Source organism: Theropithecus gelada, chromosome 10 (genome assembly GCF_003255815.1).
Source record: "Theropithecus gelada isolate Dixy chromosome 10, Tgel_1.0, whole genome shotgun sequence".
NCBI lineage: Eukaryota > Metazoa > Chordata > Mammalia > Primates > Cercopithecidae > Theropithecus > Theropithecus gelada.
The window spans coordinates 88,148,515-88,163,418 of record NC_037678.1 but is presented as its reverse complement, the minus strand read 5'-3'; the positions used below and the strand labels follow the sequence as shown (position 1 = coordinate 88,163,418).

Genomic DNA, 14,904 nt, shown 5'->3' with positions numbered 1-14,904 from the left:
ATTCTCTAAAATTGTTCCCCATTTCACTCGGATTATAAGCAAATCCTTAAGAAGACCTACACGACCCCTCTTACTATTCACCCCCCTCATTCTCACCCCAGGTGAGCCACCCTGACCTTTCTGCTCTAATACAGCCACTCAAAGCATGGCCAGGCCTGGGCACGGGATCAGTCTGTGAATTACATTCAGTTCTTAGAAAAGTACAGTATCCAAGAGTAAGCAGTTAGAAAATTTATCAGCAATTGACATCACTGTAATATACAAGAGCATGGCCCATTTTCTAGTAATTCACTATTAATATATTTTACAAAAGTAGAGGAGCTTGACAACTGGGTTAAAAAAGTTATTCAGGAGAGTCAGACTAAATGTGGCAAAGTTATAGGAAAAAATTTTTCCCCTCTTTATGTATGCATAAGAGTGATGTGATAATCTGTCTACATAAGTCTAAAAGTGGTCTTTCCATAAGTAGACAATAAAAATTCCAAGTGATAAAAGTTTTGTTCAAGGAATAGTAACACAGGAACACCAAAAAAAAAGTACTGTTTTCTTGTTGTTGTTACTATCAATATGTACTATACTTGTAAAAACAAATTGTCCACTTCCGGAGATACCCATGGTTTATTCAGCAGAGGACTGAATCGATAGGCTTAAATATAAATCAAAAGCTAAAGAAAATGGGCTTTGGAAATATTTGAACATTGGTGTCTAAGAATTACAAAGAAGTGGCAAGCTTAGCACTGGCAACTCTTTATTAATCAGCCTATTTGTCTTAAGGGGAAAAAAAAAAAGACTATAGATAGTAACATTTTTACCCTGGAGGTCTTTCACTAAAGAGGTTGGGCATTAACTTCAAAACAGTCCTGCCTCACGAAGGAAAGAGCATTAAATGCAGTTTGAAGACAGCATTCCCTTTCCGTTTTCTCAGTAAACAGTAAGTACAGCCTTTATTTAATACTGAATGAAGAAAACCTATGGAATCCCTACTACCAGCAAAATAATATATTCATTTCTTAAAAGGATACAAAGATCAAATTTAGATCCCACCTGGATCTCATTTTCTTCTAATACCCAGAACAATCATTGTTACCATTAATACAACAGTCATCTACTAACTTCTGTGATCTAATTCTACTTAACTTTTATTAAAATGGTTCAATGATGTTGTATCATTAGCTCCATCAAAATAACACTAGAAAAGCATCCTATTACACAATTTTGTAAACCTTAAGTGTGTTCTAGACCAGAACAGTCATTTGATGATAGGGCAATGAGTCAATAAAGAAAGCATTATATACACAGAATACAAAGTTTATTGTACAAAATTAAGGTCTTCGTATTTCATAGTTCACCAAGGCTAAAGAAACACTGGATAATTTAAGTCCTTCACAAAAATTTCACTTTTACTCCCCCTAATCTCTAACTATTAAAATGACCCAGCCAAATGTTATCAAAACAAACACTATAAATAACACCAAGTCCTTTAAAGACGACTGTCCCAAATGTTATTTCTTGGCATAGGTGATCTTCATAGCATGGGACGGTGTGATCTTAAATCCCTGTAAAGCATCCCTGGCAGCTCCAGCCTGCCCATCATTTTCAAATTCAACAAAAGCAATGTCATGCCTCCCTGGTACCAGACGCACTTCCTTGAAGCCAGGGAACCTATAAAGAAGGAAAACAATTGATGTATACAGCAAGTACATAAATGTTGGCTTTGTGTTAAAATTTGTTAAGCAACTTCCTAATACTAGTCCAAGAAAAATAACCATACCCTAACCAAGAATACTGAGTAGATGGAAGAGCCTAAAATATAATTAACACCATGGAGGAACTGCAAGAATAAACTAATTCTATTTTATATTATATCAAAGCTTTGTTATTATAGCAATCAGAGTTAAGAATTCAAACATTAGAGGAAATTTAGCTCTTTATTTGCTAAATCGGCAAATTGGCTCCAATTCATGATTCATCCCAGACCAAATCAATGAACCTGTAAGGAATTACTGCTGTGTCATCAGTGGATTCAACCCATGGAAGTGCTACTTGTCCTGTGAGGAAGCTCTCAGAAAACAGACTTATTTATGAAAAAACTTACTGATTAAACAGCATGGATAACATCATCTCATTAGTCTCTTCTGGTAAGTTATTAAGGAATAAAATATAGTTTGGAGGGTAATCAGGGACCTATTAAAAAGTAAAAAGGCAAAGTTAGCTTGTAAGTTTAAACAGCATCATAAGCTAGGCACGTGAAATCTTACTACATCAAACAATAAAGCTGAAAAACAATGACACTGGAGAAATAAATCAAAACCTTACAGTAACTAAGCAAGGCAGACATTCAAGTCAAGACATTAAAGGTTTGGAAAATTACAAATCTCTTAAGTGTTTCACAGTATATGAAACAATTATATTTTACATATCTGGAGGTGAGTCGTGATTGGAGAATTTTGTCACCTGGATAACATAATCAAAGATCTTAACAAAATTACACATGGCCAGCAATGTCACCCCTCCATAGCTGGTCACCAAACCCAGTATCAGATACTTGATTCCTCTTTACTATTACTACTTCCCAGCATATTAAACCCCAAAAAAGAAAAAAAACCCACAAAAACGGAACTAGAACGATTACCACTGAGAACCACTGCTTAGGGACTTTTAATGTACTCATTTTTGGCAAGTAAATGAGATATGCACAGCATCTAGTTACATACAAACAAGCAGTAACAAACACTTAGTTTATTAGATATTACTCATTTGATATCCCATCCAGAGGTTATGGGGCACCAGAGAAAGGGTCTTGTATATAAGAAAAGAGCTCTGTCTTCAGGCTACTTTCATTAAAGAGAAAAGAGCAAGTGTAAAAAACAATTAGTGAACAACTCAAGGCTTAGAGGATTAAGTGCTGGCATTTGTGAACTGGACTATAAATGCTGAGGAGATGAAAAATCCAAGTAACTTAAAACAAGAGGAGAAAAACTTCAGTGGTACAGAGAATTCTATGGATTTAAGGATCTTGCCAGACTCCAGCATCTGAAAACAAAAGTATGAAACCATCAGCACATTACTGAGGCTTTCTCTTTGAGGTGCATCGTGGGGAGATTTAATACGGAGTCTCCAAAACATTTGTACAAGGAGGCTTTAAAAAAAAAAAAAAAAGGCTGAAATTTATTTGTGTTCAGGAAGTGCAAAGGTAACTATAAAACTATATGCCCAAAGAGTGTGTGAGTCTCCAGAAAACACTAGCGTTTCAACTAAATGGAACGGAAGAGAGCCCCTGACCCTTCCAGTTAACCCTCACCCAGCAACTGTGGAAAGCTTTAGGTACTGCAGGGAAAACAAAAATGTTTGCTCCCAGCCCTCGCAGAGTTTAAAGTCTATCATTTTGATTCTGTCACTGATTCATTATGGAAAACAAGAAATAAAGTCAGGTGTTGTTTTCTCCCTCTAAAAAGGAATTAAAATGTTCTCCAGGAGTGAGATTTTACATTACAGTGGGGACAAGTTAACACACTATGTCTTGCAGATGAAATCATTTTGTTTTTGGAGACATGCAAATTGTTGTATACCACTGTTGTAATTTTTACAATCTTATTTTAAGGTAAGCACGACATGGAAAAAAAATTACCTGAGGATTTGGTGTTGTATTTCCTTGGGTATTAGCTGAATTTGGAGTTCCCTAAGCAAAAGAAATAGGGAGAGTTTAAATATCCAATCCCTCCAAAAAGGCAGCAGGTAATTATATTTATAAATACTGCATTAAAAATAACATTAATTCCAACAGATAGCCTTCTTATTCCATCTAATTTTACTTTTAAGAATTTATATCTTAACACTGACTCAAACATTCATGTTCTTAATTTGTCGGTTATTTTTGTTAAGGCTAGCCCTAAACTTTAAATAGTATATTATAAAATTTAACCTCTTAGCTTTAAAATTATGAAGAAATATATAACAGAAAACCAAGGTCTAGTCTTACTTTTAAAAACAGCTGGACATGAGTCATTTAGTAAAACTGACTTTTAATCACTTTCAATCCAGAAGTAATTACTTTTTGGTAAATTTCACTTTTCTTTTTTTTTTTTTTTTTTTTTGAGATGGAGTCTTGCTCTTGTCGCCCAGGCTGGAGTGCAATGGTGTAATCTCGCCTCACCGTCACCTCTGCCTCCTGGGTTCAAGTGATTCTCCTGCTTCAGCCTCCTGAGTAGCTGGGATTACAGGCATCCACCACCACGGTCGGCTAATTTTTTGTATTTTTAGTACAGACGGGGTTTCACCATGTTGGCCAGGCTGGTCTCGAACTCCTGACCTCAGGTGATCCACCCACCTCAGCCTCCCAAAGTGCTGGGACTATAGGCATGAGCCAACATGGCGCCCAGCAGTTAATTTCACTTTTATCTGGTATTTCAAATTATATTTTGTATTACTGAATTGTTCAAAGAAAGACACTTTGAGTGAAGTACTCATGATTAAAAATAATAACTACAGTATTATTTATAGGCAGCAAAACTTGAGAAATAAACCAAAAGGTATTAACATATTTTAGAGAATGATGGAATTAAATGCCATACAAATTTAAAATTGCTTAATATAAATCTGCATATGTTAAGGTTTATATTTTGTTTCTTAATACTGAATTTTAGAAGTCAACCATTCTAGCTTCTTAAAACCACCTTTTAAACACACATTTATGCACATATACAGACAAGCCTAAGATCATTCCTCACCTGTAAGACAAGCATCTATCAAGTTTTTAACAGCAAGACAAACAGGAACTTTTTTGGTCTATCTTACCTGGCCAGGTTTTTTGTTTGTGGTTGTTGCAGTCTGTTCCACAGCTTTGGCTTTTTTCTTTTCTTTCTTCTTTTCTTTGTCAGCAAAAGTTCCACGCATTTTAGATATTATATCCGAATCTGTTTTTGCGTACTGTATTCGCTGTTTTAATTATTTGAAAACAGGTTACTTCTCATGCTGAAGGATGTTTACACTAGTCAGTAATATTTCAAATTTCATTACGCAAATACACTACAAGCTAATTTTAAACACATCCTTAAGGAAATCTGTCAAAATATACTGAGTGCCAAATGGAAATAAACTGTGGGATATAATTCATAATTTAGACAAAGTAAGATTCAAGTGTGTTTATTAGATTAAAAAACCCATACATTTTCGTGTGAGAAACATAGGACTTTGAAATATCTGTGCCACGGCTTCTCTCCATTTAATCGAAGAACAGAGAAAACTGCATTGAAGCGTTAAAGGGACAAATGAGTGGGCTCCACCAGCGGGCTTTGGAATCCAGAACTGTTCATATCTCCTCGGTGACTGGGAATCCAGCTCAAGACCAGCTATTCTAATCCAGAGGTTTTCAACAAACAACATATAAAACAAACAAAAGCAAAACTGCTCAGCTTGACATAGAACTGGGCTCCAGAGCCCAGTGGAGGCCAAATGCCCTTTTCTCTCCAAACCTACCCGCACCCCACAATCACAGAGGGAGCACCTGGGGATGCGATTTGAGGGAGCACCCGGGGATGCAATTTGAGGGAGCTTGGGAAAAAGAAAGAGAATCACTGTTTTAGACTAATGCTGTTTTACAGATAGAATAGGCCCACAGAACACTAGGGCTAGTGTGGCAGAGCCCCCACAGAACAACTTTTCTGGCAGAAAATTAGATGGAAAATTTCTTTTAAACCATTTTTAATAAGTTTATTTGAATTTTTTTTTCATTTTTCAGAATTCTAAACATCATAAATTTGGGGCCTTAAATATAACTTTTTTGCATGGTAACTTTTTGGATGTACTGCTCTGAGTTGTAACACTTGTATAGATTAATGTATCTACCACCACAAACAGGACACAGGGCAGTTCTATCACCTAAAAATCCCCTCATGCTTGCCCTTTGTTACCCCATCCCTCCTCTTCCAAACACGCATCTGTTCTCTGTCCCTGCTGCCCTTTCCAGAACGTCACACAGATAGGATCATAAATCACGCAACCCAGAGGCTGCCTTCCTTCAGTTGGCATAATGCCTTTGACATTCATCTATGCCGTTGCATTTAACGGCAAGTAGTATTTCATCATATTGATGTACCAATTTGTTTTACATCATCCAATGAAGGATATTTGGTTTATAGTTTTCGGTGATTATGAATAAAGCTGCTATAAGCACGTATGTTTAAAAAAACAGATGCACAAAGAACAAAAACAACAACAACAAAAAATGCATTGGAGAGTTGCCTTCCCGTTACCAGTGACTCTCAATAGAAGCAATGACGTGTCAATCAGCTGTGGGATGTGTCATATGGAATGTTACTTCCAATAGTTAAAGTACAGAAGACTGGGAATGACTTTCCTTTGAATCTATCACCTTTACGTGAAATGACTTTAACAGCGGAAACAACTTACCAAATTTTAAAATGTTTTAAAGGAAAACAAAAGAATGGAATCACAGATAGTGTGACTGGACCACTTGCATATTCCTTCCATGCTGGCACCAAGAGGCACCTGTTACAACAGGGAAAGGTTCAAAAACTTGTCCAGGATAGCATTTCATCAATTATAGTTTGCATTCCAAATGCCTGGAAAGCAGGTAAAAGCTCTGATGTAGTAGGTCTGGGCGAACCTGGGATTCTGCACTTTTAACAAGCACAAAGGTGGTAATGTTATTGGCTTGGGGACCACACTTTGAGTAGCCCTGGCCTAAAGCATTATCACATAACTACACTCAGCGCCAATGAACTGTCTGAATATTTCTGCCATGAGTTAAACTGTTATCTAGATATGACTATCTGTAATCTCCAACCTCCATTTCAAGCAAACTCTTCCTCCCCAGAGCTGAAAGAATTACTGCCTCTCTGATCAAAATGCAATAATCCTACAAATTACTGCTCTGTAGTAATCTGTAAAAATTACTTTGTATAAAATAGGTATGCAAAATTTTATTGCCTTTTATTGTATAACAAGAATTTGATCTTGATCTGAAGAGAACAAGAAACAATTTAAAGTAGTGTGGATTAACAAAGCAGAGAATTTGTCAAAACCAAGATCAATTCTTCCTCTTCTTTTACTTCAGCTAGAGATGACTACACTGGGGAAACAAGAGGGGAAGGAGTAAGCCTAAACCCACACCTCAGAATCCCAGGCTCTTTCTGGCTGGTCTGGGCTGCTGTACCACAGTGGCTCTAAGTGTGCTTATCCCTGCATGCAACTCTGCTAGTCTTGCCATCATCATCTAACCAAAAGGAGACAGGTTGAAGGGTTAGACTAACTTCTGACTTCGTTGTAAGGGTTCCCTCACAACTCCCTTGGATCTGCAACCTTGTGACTGACCTGAATAGATCTTGGGTGACCTGATTTGTCTGTCCTTATGACCGAGTCACCTGTGAAAATATCTGATCTCAACAATAGCTCTTAGCTGGTTCATTTAAACCAGTGGTTCTCAACCAGAGGTGATTTTGTCTGCCAGGGCACAATTGGCACTAGCTGGACACATTACTCGTTGTTATGCTACTGGCACCCTGTGGGTAGAGGCCAGGGATGCTGTTAAACACCCTGTAATGAACAAGACAGCCCCTGCAACAAAGAATCATTCATTTCAAAACATCCAAAGTGACAGGGTTGAGAAACCCTAGTCTAGACTAAATACCTGTTAGAGATAAAAGTCTAACCACAACTTAGAGAAGGGCAAGATTTACTTATGCCAAAGTTTTCATGACGAAGCCCTTAGGAAGACGGTTCTACTTTACTAAGGTACTTTTGGCATTAACTAAATGCCCTTGAATCAGAGAGAGTAATTCTGTTCTGAGTTCCAAGTCATAGCAAATTTTGTTCATTTCTGATCTGGTACGTTGGAGTTAAAACAGAAGAGCAACTAAAACCACAATAAGACATAAACAAGACAGCCCAAAAAACTCTATTTCCCCTCTTCTAAGATGCTGGAGATTTGGCAGTATCTGTTACCTTTCCGTAGGAAAAGAATGGACCTCCCAAAACGCTTCAATACAATAATCAATCTAATACACTTTTCCCACTAATTTAAAAAAATAATTAGTTGGCAAGGTGAAGCTGGTGCCCAACACAGCAAACAATTTCCTTTCCTGTATCTGAGTAACAGACACATGCAAACTTGTCATCTCCACTTAGCAAAATAGCTCTAAACCCTCTATGGGAAGAAACTGTACTTTCAAGTTAAGGTAATTTTAGATGTAAGCTAAAACCCAGACCCCGTGCCGCCGCCAACTGAGATCTCAATTATGGTGTTTCTTCACACTACCATGCGAGACCCACTGTTTTCAGGCAACATCAATTTACTAAAAATAAGATTACACAGATACTATCCCACAGTTTCCTGGGATAGACCTTTCCACAAAAATGGTGTCTAGTCAGCTGGGAAGTGATGGGAAAAGAAGGGCTGGATAGAGGATGAGAAGAACTTGCTCTAGTAACAGAAAAAAAGGTGCTCAGTCCTGAATTAAACATCGTGGTATAAAACAGCAGTCCTCAATCCTGACTAACATGGTGAAACCCCATCTCTACTAAAAATACAAAAAATTAGCCAGGCATGGTGGCAGGTGTCTGTAGTCCCAGCTACTTGGAAGGCTGAGGTAGGAGACTGGCGTGAACCCGAGAGGTGGAGCTTCCAGCGAGCTGAGATCGCGCCACTGCACTCCAGCCTGGGCGGCAGAGCAAGACTCCGTCTCAAAAAAATAATAATAATAAATAAATAAATAAATAAACAAATAAACAAACAAACAAACCAACCAAACAGGGGTCCTCAAACTACTGTCTGTAGCGAACACTGCCTGTTCTTATCTGTGACTGCTCTTCCTGCTATAAAAGCAGAGTTAAGTAGTAGTTGCAACACAGATTATCTGGCTTGCAAAGCGTAACATATTTACTATCTGGTCCTTTATGGAAAGTTTGCTGACCTATAATACAGGAAAAAAAAAAATCACAATACTAGCTGTTAGATTAGTTGTCAACTCCTGATGCTGCCGCTGGTTATATTACTATAACCTAGATGAACAATTAAACTTTCTGTGCCTGGTTCTTCATCTGTAAAATGAAGGGATTAGATCAGTGGTCTGTACCACAGTCTGAGCCAAACCCTGCCCATGGCCTGCATGAACTTTTTTTGATAATGTTAAAGGGTTGTTAAAAAACATAAGCACATAAAAGAATAGGTAACAGAAACCACATATGGCCTACAAAGCCTAAAGTATTAGGTACTTCTTTACAGTTTTTGCTGATGCCTGCATTAGACCAAAGAACCACTTTGTTTACACTTCAGAGGTGGTAAAACTGACCCATGCACAGAGCCAGTTAACAGTACAACCAGAATGAAGACCCAGCTCCTCTAAACCCTGGCCTTTGGTTTTTTGTCCAACACTCCTTCACATCACATTCTAATCGCAGAAAAAAAGCAGTTTGGAATCCACACCCAAGGTACGGTATATTCCCTCAGACATAGAGAACCCCTTGCTTCACACTCTGTGGTCACCCTTGTCTAATCCTCTACATCTCTGATTTACATCAAGGGCCTCCTGAGTTTCCCACTTCCTTTCTGTCCCTCCCACAATGCGACCTTCATCCAGCAGCTAGATGTGAATCTCATTATGTCATTCCTGAGTTTAAAACTCTCCATGCATAACCATTTCATTTCCATTGTTATTCCTAAAACCTATGAGTTTAAACCTATCATTTTTCTTTAGATCACTGTTTCATCCAGACTGTGTAGCTTCTGACATATAGTATTTCACTATAGCATTTTCTAAAACTTCAGACTGAATTTCCCCTTTAGCTTCTGACTTTTGTAATGTTTTACAAGTTTACAAACAGGTTTCTTTTCAAGTCTTCCAGGTTATTATTAATTTCTAACTTTTTGAGATAACACTATTGCCTAGACTGTCATTATTTTTTAAAATATTCTACATCTCAATGTATTTTGTTTTCAGCCATCTTAACCGTCATAAATTAAACTCTACTGCTATTGTTTATCTATAAAAACACATAAACCCAAACACACGTAATTAAAAGCAGAAAGCAACAGCCACAGTTTCAAGCATATTTACAAATCTACTGTACCATCAATATCATTAATTTCTTGATTAAAGTGAAATAATGGAATTGGCTTACCATTGGTTTACCATAAAATGGAAATCCTTGTAACTGTCTCAAAGCATTCGTGGATGAGCCCAGTTCCTTAAATATGACAAAGGCCTGCCCCCTCATCTTCATGGTCTTTAAAGCCACAATGTCCACCACATGACCGAATTGAGAAAACAGGGCATACAGGGATCTCTTCAATTCTGTCCAAATTAGAAAAGAAACAAGTCATTGGTAATAAAATAATGACAAAAGTCTTCATAAAATGATACTGCATTGAGTTGCCTCCCCACCATTCACTTATTTATAGTTACATATATTTAATGTTTATAAAAACATACACTATTCCCATTGGCTATACGTAATTTTAAAAGTCAAATGAAACCATTATATCTATGAGTAGAAACAGACTGTACACACTGTCAATTCCTACCTATTTTTGTTTTTTAAAAGTCTTCAAATCCCTATAGGAAATGGGATAAACCATTATTTCAGGCACTAAGACGACAAGGTGAGAGGTTTTGAGGCAATACAATTTTTAAGACAGTAGTAAATAAACACATTTTAGTAGTGAACAAGTATTTTAAAAAGCACTTACCTTCCTTTTTAATTTTGTCATTCATATTGTTGATATAAATTGTATGGTTTGGTCTGATATCCATGTTTGTGTTAAATTCTTCAGAAGGAGACAGTAAAAAATCTGTTATACAAAGGAAGGAGTAAATTATACTGGACTGTGGCATAAGGACACAACACAAGAATCATTAACCTTTCACTTCTCTTTCAATCCCAATTGTCAGAAAATGTCAGTTTGGCTGAAGCCTTTAGTGTATCTCCAGCACCTACTAGCCCTCCGTTTCATACAAAAGGAGAAAAGTTTCTCATGCTCAAAACTTGGAGCACCAATACCTCGCCAGATTTTAGTAACACCATTTAATTCAACACATTTATTTTCACACTTACTTTTCACTTATGACAAGTGATATTTTCTTTCCACCTCCTCCATAATTTTAAAATGCAGATTTGAAGAAAAATGACCAAGTAGCAAATGTACATCCAGTGAAAATCATAAGGTTAGACATCAATGGAGTTTGCCAACTACTTCTTGGGTGCTCTTACAAAGTCCTTCCATACCTATTACTTAATTTGTATACAGTATCACCAAGCTGTCTGGACTCCAAGGTTACCTTTAACTGACTTGAAAGAAGGGAGCTCAATGACAGCAGTGTGGCATGACCGTTAAACTCAGATTCTAGTACCAGCCAGATGTGAATTCAAATCCTATTTATGCTTCTTATTAGCTGTTTGCCTGAGGGAAGTTCCTTATCTGTCAGGTCCTCATCAGTAAAATGAGAATGGTAACAGAACCTACCCAACCGAACTCAGAAGACTAAATGAGTTCTAGCACAGTTTTGTATCAGCGGTTAGCACTTAGAGTAGCTATTATTAACAGCTATTACCAGTTAAGGAACGTGCCTAAGGTCACACAGCTAATAAGCAACAGGCCTGGAAATTCAGCCCTTGCTTTCTCCTCTACACTTCTCTTCCTCGTCTACCACACTATTGCATTTTTTTACGTGGTTTTTACTTGCAAATTGTGAAGTTGCTTGATTTCCTTGTGTCCCACATATTCCTTTATCTCACAAATATTTACAGAGCATCCACTGTACGTGAACAGCATTGGATGATTGACAAGGGAAGAGCCTACAAGCAGGGGCTGCACTTGTGCAGGTAACAGGTAAAACGTAACGCTTCTCCAAGCCTTGGGACCCCCTAAATCGAAATCTGGAGAAGCGGCAAGGGTCACAAAGGAGACGACGAAAGGGAAGTGACTGAGGCAGAGGTCAAACTGAAGGTAGGGGGACAAAGGGGAGGCTCTTGCGGGGTTTCATGCGAGGTTTGATCGTGGGCTGGACTGTTACAGGGGCACCCTGAATTACCCGCCACTACCAAAAGGAAACCGCTGGAAGACACCTGAAAGCGCAGTGAACTGTCAGCGCCTCGCACAAGCAGACGGACATTATCCTTTACTTCGTAAGCGCAAGCCTCCCGCCTCTCCAGACACAAGCACCTTCGCCCGAGGCCCCCTAACGAAGTCCGAGGGAGCTGCCACGCGATGCCCGGCCCCTGAGTCAGTCTCCCATCTCTTCCTCGCCCCCGGCCTACCCGGGTACTCCGAGATCCAAATCCGGGCCAAACGCGTCCCCACCCCAGCTTCGCGCTTCGTCCGCTCCCAGCTGCAACAGGGGCGAGAAGGGCCGAGGAGCCAGGAAAACCGAAACAGCGAGGTAAAAAGTGCACGAACCCACCTAAGGCCTACGCAGTCTCCCGTAAGAACCAAAAGCAGGAAACGGAGCCAGGCACCGGAAGTAACGTTGCCACGCTCCTCAATCGAGCGCCCACAAGTCTACAAGCCGAGCGCAGAGCAGATCGATGCTTCCTGGTCTCTGGCGGCCCAGGCTGGTAATCTCTTTGCGCGTGCGTATGCCCTGCGGGCAGGAGAAGAGTCCGGAAATGGAAATGGGGAAAGGGACGGGGTTTGTGGGGACAATGCTGCGAGGGAATAGGGAAGAAGAGTGAATCATTTCCCTTACCACGACCTTGCGAAGCTTTACCCCGCGCAAGAGTGCCTTCCACCTTTACAAATCCTATGTAATTTTACAGGCTCTGCCCCTCATGCCACGGGGCAGTTAGTCCTGGTTTCGCCCTTCTTTGGGCTCTGGCTGCCCCGGTTTAAAATCACCTTTAGGATAGCCAGTTCCTCCGGCCTCCAAGTCTCCTCTGATTCCTGGGGCTCTGCAGGAACTGTCCTCCAACACTCTGCTGATGAACTTGAATCTCAGAGGCTACCCAGTTTGAGGGCCCAGGGCAGACAGAAATGGTGTCTGGCCAATTCTCATCTCTCACCAGATAAGGCAACCATGCTGAGTAGAACCCAGTCATCTGTAAGATCATCTGCCTCAACTCACTCGAAAAAATAATTCCCTACCACCCTTCCCACTCTTTTCTTCCCACAAAAAGTCTAGATTTTTCTAGGGTAATCTAACGAGTTAGTATTTATGCCAAGCTGAATGGGAATTCCCAAAAAAATTCCCATGCTTTCATTCATTCATCCATTCATCAGAAGTCTGTAAAGCATTACCTGGAATATGAAATGGTTGTTAAGAGTCAAGTGGAACCTAATCTTGTACCCTCTGCTTAACTAATCTCTCTGATCTTCACTTTTTTCGTCTGTAAAATAGGGATCCTAATAGTATCTCCTTCTAGTTGTTGTAGGCATTAAATGAGCTAAAATAAATGTAAAGTGGTTGGCACATTACCAGACACAAAATAAATGCTCAAAAATGTTATTTCTGAATTCTGGCTCTAACCTGGTTATATTGGTGAGGCTCAAAAATGTTATTTCTGAGTTCTGGCTATAACTTGGTTATATTGGTGAGGCAGGTAGCTGTCAAATAAGTTAGTTTTATCAGCTGGGAATTTTTATTTTTTAAAAAACACCTAAAGTTGCAACAACTTGAAAATAATATAAGCTTCTTAAGGGTGGGGATTTTGTCTGCTCTGTTCACTCAAGTACCCTTAGTAATGAGACTAGTGACTGATAATTAATATATATTGGATAAATTAATGAATGACATGGAAAACTAGGCAACAGTAAACAAATATGCTTTGAACATGCAGATGAGTATAGAAAATGTTAAGGGATCACAGAAAAACATCCTTTTATTATATAGATCTAATACTACAAGAAATGGCTGAGTGTAGTAGCTCACACCTGTAATCCCAGCATTTGCGGAGGCTGAGATAGGAGGACTGGTTGAGGCCAGGAGTTTGAAATCATCCTGGGCAACATAGTGAGATCTCATCTCTGAAATAAATAAATAAATAAATAAATAAGAAGAAATAAATGAGAAATTCCTATCTCAGTCAAAGAATTATAAGTATATCTTTAACAAATTAAAAGAGAATATAAACTTAATATAAACAATTTCTAAATAACAAAGGACAAGCTCTTCTGCGTATTAGTATGAGCATCTCAACAGTTAGTTCTATTTGTTGATAATGAGGACGGCTAAACTACTGAGAATAAACTATACTCTTTATTATATAAGGGGATCTAGCCAAGAGTTGATAACTGTTAAAAGAGAATAAGATGTGATTATGCAAAGACACTCCAACCTAGAAGAAAATACCACAGGAAACACAGAGGCCTGAAGACAGACTGCATATCATGTTCTATTAACAATTAAATTACAGCTATTGTACATTACACTGTGAGAAGCAAATCATCCATTGCCAACTCAGCTGCAATGGTCTGCATGCACTTTTCCAGGTTCTTCTGAAAAGAGCCAGTGCACTGTCCTTGGGCAGTCACTCTGTGCATTCCAGTAACCCGTTAATGATTCTCAGTGGTTTCCTGAATGATCTGAGAAGCCAGCAATTGAAAACAGTGCAGGAAGGGAATGATAGGGATCGAGTAGCTTTTCTGGTTTTGTGAGAAACCTTGCATAGCCTGGTTATATAACTATATTAAGAATATTATAGCAGCTAAACTATGGTCACATGTACTGTAAAACATCATCACTTTATAACCAGATCCACTTCTTGAGGGTCAGATCAGGAATCAGATGTCCAAAACTCACATTTTTAAAAACTAGAAGGGCAAATGAGTTTTGTTAGTTCTGCTCAGTCTGTTCTTTCATATTTGGGTTAGGCATCGTGATTTACTTTCCTGTGAAACAGGTTTTTTTTTAATCGAGAGAAACAAGAAGGCAGCGCCATAACCACCCTATCCAA

The 14,904-nt window shown here is 38.7% G+C and overlaps 1 protein-coding gene across 3 annotated transcripts; it reads right to left on the bottom strand.

The window, feature by feature from the left end:
* Nucleotides 1-731: 731 nt before the first annotated feature.
* Nucleotides 732-12,520, bottom strand: SNRPB2 (small nuclear ribonucleoprotein polypeptide B2). 3 transcript variants are annotated; one of them, XM_025399694.1, is made up of 7 exons: nt 12,417-12,520; nt 10,706-10,807; nt 10,138-10,310; nt 4,795-4,935; nt 3,629-3,679; nt 2,096-2,184; nt 732-1,662 (listed from the first exon to the last, which is right to left on the bottom strand). In XM_025399694.1, the coding sequence occupies exons 2-7, from the start codon at nt 10,767-10,769 to the stop codon at nt 1,503-1,505; spliced, it is 678 nt and encodes a 225-aa protein (XP_025255479.1). In that variant the 5' UTR covers nt 10,770-10,807; nt 12,417-12,520; the 3' UTR covers nt 732-1,502. The 3 variants fall into 3 exon arrangements, with proteins under 3 accessions (XP_025255479.1, XP_025255480.1, XP_025255481.1); XM_025399695.1 differs by having other exon boundaries at nt 12,274-12,446; XM_025399696.1 differs by lacking the exon at nt 12,417-12,520 and adding an exon at nt 12,317-12,410.
* Between the last annotated feature and the right edge of the window lie 2,384 nt (nt 12,521-14,904).